This window comes from Dasypus novemcinctus, chromosome 31 (assembly GCF_030445035.2).
Source record: "Dasypus novemcinctus isolate mDasNov1 chromosome 31, mDasNov1.1.hap2, whole genome shotgun sequence".
NCBI classification, from domain to species: Eukaryota; Metazoa; Chordata; class Mammalia; order Cingulata; family Dasypodidae; genus Dasypus; species Dasypus novemcinctus.
Window position 1 is genome coordinate 34139865 of NC_080703.1, and position 8658 is coordinate 34148522.

General features: G+C 52.3%; 2 protein-coding genes across 6 annotated transcripts in view; one reads left to right on the forward strand and one right to left on the reverse strand.

The window, feature by feature from the left end:
• Positions 1–1832: 1832 nt before the first annotated feature.
• On the reverse strand, positions 1833–4491 carry RPL15 (ribosomal protein L15). Of its 2 annotated transcripts, none has more exons than XM_004456054.4 (4): positions 4366–4491; positions 3603–3785; positions 3205–3341; positions 1833–2442 (listed from the first exon to the last, which is right to left on the reverse strand). In XM_004456054.4, the coding sequence occupies exons 2-4, from the start codon at positions 3772–3774 to the stop codon at positions 2137–2139; spliced, it is 615 nt and encodes a 204-aa protein (XP_004456111.1). In that variant the 5' UTR covers positions 3775–3785; positions 4366–4491; the 3' UTR covers positions 1833–2136. The 2 variants fall into 2 exon arrangements, with proteins under 2 accessions (XP_004456111.1, XP_058146798.1); XM_058290815.2 differs by having other exon boundaries at positions 4356–4432.
• A 37-nt stretch (positions 4492–4528) lies between these two features.
• NKIRAS1 (NFKB inhibitor interacting Ras like 1) overlaps positions 4529–8658 on the forward strand; it is a 73298-nt gene continuing 69168 nt past the window's right edge. For 2 of the 4 annotated variants that reach the window (XM_058290817.2, XM_071212874.1), the window contains exon 1: positions 4529–4659. The gene's annotated coding sequence lies outside the window, so the exon portion shown is untranslated. The remainder of the gene's footprint in view (positions 4660–8658) is intronic. The other 2 variants (XM_058290816.2, XM_071212873.1) reach the window with 1 other exon arrangement.

Consider the following 8658-nt stretch of genomic DNA (forward strand, 5'->3'; position numbering starts at 1 on the left):
GAACAAGTTGCTTCTCGGCTTCATTTTCCTCATTGGCAGAAAGGGGTTAATCAGTACCTACACCTCATGGGGGTGTGAGAGACCGCAATCTTTCTAAAGAAAACTTGACTCACCAATTTTGATATATTTGAGTAACATGCTGCTATAGAAATATTAAAGGAAACGACAATGGTTTGTGGAGAGGCAGGGAAAACCCCTCTAATAAGGTGACATCTAGCACCCTGAGTTTTCCCACCCGAGGGCAGCGAGGGCAGCAAGTGCAAAAGCGTGAGGGGTGGCTGAGCAGCAGCGAGGAGACTGGGACAAGACCACAGCGTGAGGGGTGGCTGAGAAGCAGCGAGGGGACTGGACAAGACCACAGCGTGAGGGGGGCTGAGAAGCAGCGAGGGGACTGGACAAGACCACAGCGTGAGGCGGGCTGAGAAGCAGTGAGGGGACTGGGACAAGACCACAGCGTGAGGGGGGCTGAGAAGCAGCGAGGGGACTGGGACAAGACCACGTGAGGATGAGGCTTTGAGGGGGGTGGGAAGGTCCTTGAAGTCAGGATTTGGTTTCCAGCAGAGGTGCAATGAACAGGATCCTTCTAGCTGCCCTGGACACAGCACCCAACATCAACAAAGGCTGATGCCAACCCCTGCCTACTTAAGGTTCTAGTATAGTTTTAGAAATTTTCAAATTCATGCAAAGAGCAAATAATCAAGAGAGAAAATCTTTAAACACTAATTTTTACACATTTTATTTTTCCTCAAATTGTATCAACTGTTTTTGCCATCAAGATTTGACACCTTTTTGAAAGTTATGGTACTTGGTTTGCTTTACACATTAGCACTAGAAGATGCCAAGAAACAAACCCTATTTGTCTTAGCTTTATTCCTTCAGTTGAACAACCCACACACACATCAGAATGTGGTTTATTGAAAAAACTTTTTTCTTAGTAATAAAGAGTTTAGGACACAATGTTTTATTTATGAAGCCTGCTAAGCAATGCTTTCTGGAAATCATTTAAGATTTTCGGGACCTCAGAAGTACAAAAATTGGCTCCAGGAATCCAGCAACCAGACTAAAATCAAACTACCCATTCTTAATTCAGCAACCTCAGAATTTTAAAGAACTGGGGCGATTCCTCCTCAGTATTTCTTAAAAACACTCAAATACACCCTAGGAAAGAGGCCTGGCCTAGTGTTAGATATGTGAACCAGGGCAACACAATGTGGCGGTGTGCTCGAGCGAGTACAGTGGATGGCCCATGTTTGCAAACTATTTTGAAGGTAGTTTGACAAGAGATGAGTAAACACTTCAGCCAAGACTGGAAACCGTGAACCTACACCAAGAACATTTCTCAGCAGCCTTATAGAAATGGGTAACTTGGGTTGATATAAGATCATCTGTAAGGTTGGACTGGAACAAGCAATGATATACTTTTATAACCAATTCTTTTTCTCCTTAGTAAGGCTAGAGGCCTCTTAATAGTCACGTTACTAATACAGATAAAGCAAAATCTTGATCATAGCAGCTTTTAATTTTCTCTCCTCACAAATTTGAAAGGTACTATCTAATGGCCACAGGCTTCCCCACACTACCATTTATTACTAGCTTACAAACCTTAAGGTTAATAATTCACTTGTCTCATTTATTAATGCTCAATTACCATCAGTTCCAATATATACCAGTATCAATACCACTGACTAGTCAAAATTTTTTCCTAATTTTTCCTTCTAGTCAAACTTCAAAAAAAAAAACAGCCACGGAACAGTAAACCAGGAGAGCACTGCATCACCCCAATAAGGACGCAGGTTTTTCATGCACCAAACAAATCTACATAAAAGAGCTAGTTTCAGTGCTCCTCTTAAAGTATTTATTTTACACCTATTATACCACACAGCATGGCATTTTTAAGCATGACATATAACTCCCTAATAAGATAAAGCAAAAACAAAATTGTTTATCTTATTAGAAACACGATACATGATCACTTTATATTCTTCAAACATTATTGCACTTTAACTTTCATAATTTGACAATATATCCATGAAACAATCTGCAGACAACTACTGTTTTAACAAAGAACACTTTTAAGTAGACAGGACGGTCCTAAATTGTTTATTAGGTATGAATTTTACAAACGTTACTTATAGATTAGCGGTAACGGTGGAGCTGGAGAGTATTGCGCCTTCTCCAGGCTGCACGCCGAGAACCACCAATAGTGTGGTGGAACTTGTGGCCCTTTCCAAGGCCGCGACTCTTGCGGCCTGCAGACGTCAGCCCACGCATCTCCCTGTGCTTGTGGACAGGCTTGGTGATCCACTGGGTGTCAGGATTTCTTCTGATAGCTTTATGGAATGGATCAATGAGAATAACCTCAAAGAATTTGTATGTGGAATCTTCACCAACCCAGTAAGAATTCAGGACTCTCAGCGCCCCACAGTGCCGTCCAGCTCGCTCCTAGAATGGGAAGAAAGCTCAAGGTTAGCCCCTCCACATCTCCACAGAGGCAGTTAGAAAGCCAAAATTCTGGAAATCTAACAGTTCACCACTAGGTAAGAGACTGCGGTTGCACACCTACCTACTCAAATATTTACTAAGTATCCCCCAGAGACTAGAGCTGTTAAGTATGAAATGAAAAAAACCCAGCAATAACTTTCTATGGTAACATGGATGACTTGCTGGCTAACACAAAAACATAACTTAGATCAAAAATATATCATAGCCCCTCCCCAGGAATGGATGTGTACCAATATCAGGTTAAGAAAACGGATTCTGGAACTTTATATTTTTCTAATATAATTGGGGGAGGTTGGCACATATTTCTATGAAGGGCCAGAAAATATTTTTGGCTTTTAACAGGTCACACTTGGTCTCTATTCTTTAAAAAAATAAAAAACCGACTAAGATGAGCTACGTGAAAAAAAAATGCAGTCCATGCACTTTGGAAATCTGTTCAAGACAGTTTCCTGTCCTTCAAAAGCTTAGGTTCCACAGGTTCACAATAATTGTAAAGCACATACCTCCTATTATGTAACACCAGAAAGATTAGTGACAAAATTTCCATATACTGATAGCAGCCGCTCTTCACAAAAATTAATAGTAAAGCTCCACAAACCCCATTTTATACATGGGAAGGAAAAGTTGCTCCAATTCTCCTCCCTGACCACCACTTCCTGGTGATCAATGCTGCTACTATTACTAAAAATAAAAACCACTCACCTCAGCCACAGACTGAAGGCTTCGAGCAAACTTGAGCTGGTTAACACCATGATGCACAGGCTTGCCATAGGTTGCACCCTTGGGAACCGGGCGTTTGCGGCCACCTCGGCGCACTCGAATCCTGTAGATGACATAACCTATACGGAAAAGATGACAATGGTTTTAATCACACAGGGACGTCGATTGGCTTCTCCAGGTATTTTCAGACCAGACACACAGTTTTGTAATCTGACAGCTTTATGCGATTGTGTTCAGTCATTTGGTCAACAAATGGAGTGCTTCTAGCTGAGCTAGCAGACAGCTTTCTGCCAAAGCCCGTTGCGAAGGAGGACAGTGGGCGATGGTGCCTCGTCCCAATCGCCGGTTTCTAGCTGCCCGAGCATCCAGACACCACGCACCTTGCTTGGCCTTGTATCCCAGTCGGCGCGCTTTATCGGGCCTGGTGGGACGGGGGGCCCGGTGCAGCGCAGAGAGCTGGCGGTACTGCCAGCAGCGGACCCTCAGAAGAAAGCGCATCACGTCCGACTGCTTCTTCCTCCACAGCTCCTGGATGTACTTGTAGGCACCCATCTTGGCTCACCCTTGAGATAAAACTGGGTATTAAGATCGAGCGCCCGTTCATGAGACCCCGTCCATCTTAGCTCCCCGCCAAGCACAAGGAAGCCGCTGGGGATGAAATGGCTCTGCGCGAACTCCAGGGGGCAGACAGCCCACCCCCCACCGCCGCGTCCCAGGGGAGCAGCTGGGCAGTGGGCGCCGCGGGCGTGGGCACGCAGGGGGCGGGGGACTGCGGCAGGCGGCGGCCCCAGGCCTTTCCTCCCCAGAAGGTGCCGCCGCCGCGGGAAAACTCTAGAGGGAAGGGCACCCCCACCAGCCAGCCTCGCCTCAGGGCGCCTCGGGCCTGGCCCCCCATTCCCCAGCCCCACGCCTCCCTTTCCTGCAGGCTCGGGGCCCCGCGCCAATTGGCGCCGCCATGACATCTACCCCCGGCCCGCCTAGCCGGCCGCCTCTCCGCGCCCGCACTGCCCCACATCCCGACGGAGCTCGCGCCGCAGAGGAGGCAGGAGGAGCTCCGAGGACCGAGGGTCCCCGGGTCTGGATGGCCGAGGCGAAGGGCGATCAGCGGCGGATGGAGGAGCGTGGGTACCCACCGCTGCCTACCTGATGGCCGCCGCCAGACGGAAAGGAAGGCGCCCTCCTCCCACAATCCCTCTCGGGCTCCTCCTCCAGCCCGTGGACCTCCTTCCGGTGGAGAGCCGAGGCCGCCCAGAGCCTCATGGGACTCGTAGTTCGGCCTGGAGCCCGGGGGCGGAGCTCTGCCCGTCTCGGGCGGAGTCTCCCCTTGGCTCCGCCCCCCGGCGCCGCGGCCGGGGAACCCGAGAGGCGCGGGAGGCGCGCGGCGGTGCCAGGCCTGGGCGGGCGAGAGCGCCGACGGTTCCGCCGCCGGAGGAGGAGGCAAGTGGGGGCGGCGCTGCGCGGCCCGCGGGGCTGTGCGGGGCTGCTCTACGCGCGCGGCCTCCTCTACGCGCGCGGCCTCCTCGGTCGGGACGGGGGTGCTCCCAGGCGACGCTGGCGCCGAAATCCGGGCCTCGCGCGGCCCTGACAGACCCCGGGGCAGGCAGGCTCCTGCGCGGGAGGCTTCGCGGGCCGGGGGCGGCGAAGGGGGGACCCCCAGGCCCCAGCCCGCGAGCGGCGCGGGGCGCTCCCCTCTCCTCGCACGGCTTTGGGCCACCCCAGAACCACGGGGTTTTTAGAAGAGCCCAATATTTATTTACCAAGACCCTTGTGGCAGGTTTGAGCGGGTTCGGAAACAAAAATGCCGAGAAAACGCTGGCAAAAGCCGTTGCGTGCCTAATCGAAAAATGGTTTACGAGGTTTTTGGTTGGTTTTTTTTTTTGCATCCCCGGAATATTTTCCTTTCTCGGGGTCTTGATTCCCTTGCAAACTCCCGATTTAAATGTGGAGAGTGTTTGAGAGAATCGTATTTGTCTTCGAAATCATTAGCAGTTTTGGTTTCCCCCCCCCAACGACGTCATATTTTACTATTTTAAAATTTTTATTTGTAATCGCGACTTTTTCATTTTAAGAGTCGTCAGTTGGTTCATGTAGCCTTCAACAAATGCGCATCAAGTACCTAATACGTGCCAGGAACTGCCCTACCTGCCGGGGATGCAGCAGGGAGCAACGCAGACAGAAATTCTGGCCTCCTTGGAAACGGGCACCAAGCATCATAAATAAGATGTGTGTTGTATTTGTGTGTGGTGAATGCTAAGGAGAAGAATTAAGGGGGGCAGAGATAAGGAGCGTTGGGTGGGATTGGCAATTTTAGATGGACTCTTGGGGTAAGTGCCCTTGAGAAGATGACATTTAAGAAAAGACTTAAAGGATGCAAGCCTTAAGGGAGGGGGGCTAACAGCAGGCACAGGGGAAAGTGCCAAACCTGGAGCAAGGAGGCGAGTGGCCAGGAGCACTCCAGGATTCATAGAGGAGCAAGGAGGCGAGTGGCCAGGAGCACGCCAGGGTTCATAGAGGGCCAGGAGCACGCCAGGGGTCACAGAGGAGCAAGGAGGCGAGTGGCCAGAGCACGCCAGGGTTCATAGAGGGCCAGGAGCACGCCAGGGGTCACAGAGGAGCAAGGAGGCGAGTGGCCAGAGCACGCCAGGGTTCATAGAGGAGCAAGGAGGCGAGTGGCCAGAGCACACCAGGGTTCACAGAGGAGCAAGGAGGCGAGTGGCGAGAGCACGCCAGGGTTCACAGAGGAGCAAGGAGGCGAGTGGCCAGAGCACGCCAGGGTTGATAGAGGGCCAGGAGCATGCCAGGGGTCACAGAGGAGCAAGGAGGCGAGTGGCCAGAGCATGCCAGGATTCACAGAGGAGCAAGGAGGCGAGTGGCGAGAGCACGCCAGGGTTCACAGAGGAGCAAGGAGGCGAGTGGCCAGAGCACGCCAGGGTTGATAGAGGGCCAGGAGCACGCCAGGGTTCACAGAGGAGCAAGGAGGTGAGTGGCCAGAGCACGCCAGGGTTCACAGAGGAGCAAGGAGGCGAGTGGCCAGAGCATGCCAGGGTTCATAGAGGGCCAGGAGCACGCCAGGGGTCACAGAGGAGCAAGGAGGCGAGTGGCCAGAGCACGCCAGGGTTCATAGAGGAGCAAGGAGGCGAGTGGCCAGAGCACACCAGGGTTCACAGAGGAGCAAGGAGGCGAGTGGCGAGAGCACGCCAGAGTTCACAGAGGAGCAAGGAGGCGAGTGGCCAGAGCACGCCAGGGTTGATAGAGGGCCAGGAGCATGCCAGGGGTCACAGAGGAGCAAGGAGGCGAGTGGCCAGAGCATGCCAGGATTCACAGAGGAGCAAGGAGGCGAGTGGCGAGAGCACGCCAGGGTTCACAGAGGAGCAAGGAGGCGAGTGGCCAGAGCACGCCAGGGTTGATAGAGGGCCAGGAGCACGCCAGGGTTCACAGAGGAGCAAGGAGGTGAGTGGCCAGAGCACGCCAGGGTTCACAGAGGAGCAAGGAGGCGAGTGGCCAGAGCATGCCAGGGTTGATAGAGGGCCAGGAGCACGCCAGGGGTCACAGAGGAGCAAGGAGGCGAGTGGCCAGAGCACGCCAGGGTTCATAGAGGAGCAAGGAGGCAAGTGGCCAGAGCACGCCAGGGTTCATAGAGGAGCAAGGAGGCGAGTGGCCAGAGCATGCCAGGGTTCATAGAGGAGCAAGGAGGCGAGTGGCCAGAGCATGCCAGGGTTCATAGAGGAGCAAGGAGGCGAGTGGCCGGGAGCACACCAGGGTTCATAGAGGAGCAAGGAGGCGAGTGGCCAGAGCACTCCAGGATTCATAGAGGAGCAAGGAGGCGAGTGGCTGGAGCACGCCAGGATTCACAGAAGAGCAAGGAGGCGAGGGGCCAGGAGCATGCCAGGGTTCATAGAGGAGCAAGGAGGCGAGTGGCCAGGAGCGCTGCAGGATTCATAGAGGAGCAAGGAGGCGAGTGGCCGGAGAACACCAGGGTTCATAGAGGAGCAAGGAGGTGAATGGCCAGGAGCACGCCAGGGATCGTAGAGGAGCAAGGAGGCCAGTGGCCAGGAGCACGCCAGGGATCGTAGAGGAGCAAGGAGGCGAGTGGCCAGAGCACGCCAGGATTCATAGAGGAGCAAGGAGGCGAGTGGCCAGAGCACGCCAGGGTTCATAGAGGAGCAAGGAGGTGAGTGGCCAGGAGCACGCCAGGGATCGTAGAGGAGCAAGGAGGTGAGTGGCCAGGAGCACGCCAGGGATCGTAGAGGAGCAAGGAGGGAGTGCCAGAGCACTCCAGGATTCATAGAGGAGCAAGGAGGTGAGTGGCTGGAGCACGCCAGGGTTCATAGAGGAACAACGAGGTGAAATGGCTGGAATCAACCGTAGGAGAAAGTAGAGGATGCCCTCCAAGTGGTAAAGGTTCTTAAAAGGATTTTGAGTATTCACTCTGCATGAAATTGGAAACATTGGAAGGTTTTGAGCCGAAGGATGATTGCACACAGTTTACATTTTAAAATAATAACCCAGATGGTTGCTTTGGGCTAAAATGAAGGGGGAAAAGGATGGAAACAGGGAGACCTGTTAAGAGGTTGTGTTAGTTTCTTTTTTTTTCCTTTATTTATTTCTCTCCCCCTTCCCTCTGTTGTCTGCTTTCTGTGTCCATTTACTGTGTGTTCTTCTGCATCCTATTGTGTTATCCTGTGGCACTGGAAACTGTCTCTTTTTGTTGGGTCATCTTGCTGCGTCAGCTCTGTGTGTGTGTGGTGCCACTCCTGGGTGGGCTGCGCTTTTTTCATGCAGGGCAGCTCTCCTTGCAGAGCGCACTCCATGTGTGTGGGACTCCTGTACGTGTGGACACCCATGTGTGTCAGGGCACTCCTTGCATGCTGCAACATTGCGCATGGGCCAGCTTCCCACACGGGTCAGGAGGCCCTGGGGATGGAACCCTGGACCGTCCTATATGGTAGGCGGGTGCTCTGTCAGTTGAGCCATGTCTGCTTCCCTGTATTAGTTTCTTATTGCCACTATAACAAATTTACTCGTTAAAACAACACAAATTTATTAGTCTACAGTTCTGTAGGCCAGGAGCTCACTAAGCTAAACCACAGTGACAGTAGATGCTGCATTCCTTCTGGAGGTTTTAGGGAAGGATTTTTTCTAATTTTTCCAGCTTCTAGAGGTAGCCTGTGATCCTTGGCTTCCAAACCAGTCTTTTTATCTTCAAAGTCATCAGTTGAGCATTCTCATCTCTCTCTCTGACATTTCTGCCTCCTCCTTTTTCTTTCTTTCTTTTTTTTAGGTATCGGGACTCGACATTGAACCCGGGACCTCGCATGTGGGAAGCTAGCACTCAAGCACTAAGCCACATCTGTTGCCCAGCCTCCCTCTTTTAAAGACCCTTGTGACTGGGAAGCAGGTGTAGCTCAGTTAATCCCTGTGCCTCCTAAAAAAGAA

Coding starts and splice junctions, on each gene's coding strand:
- RPL15 (XM_004456054.4), bottom strand. CDS start 3,774: ATGGGTGCCTACAAGTACATCCAGGAGCTGTGGAGGAAGAAGCAGTCG. Junction 3,342..3,602: donor GGGATACAAGGCCAAGCAAG/GTGCGTGGTGTC, acceptor TTTTCCGTATAG/GTTATGTCATCTACAGGATT. Junction 2,443..3,204: donor GCCTTCAGTCTGTGGCTGAG/GTGAGTGGTTTT, acceptor TTCCCATTCTAG/GAGCGAGCTGGACGGCACTG.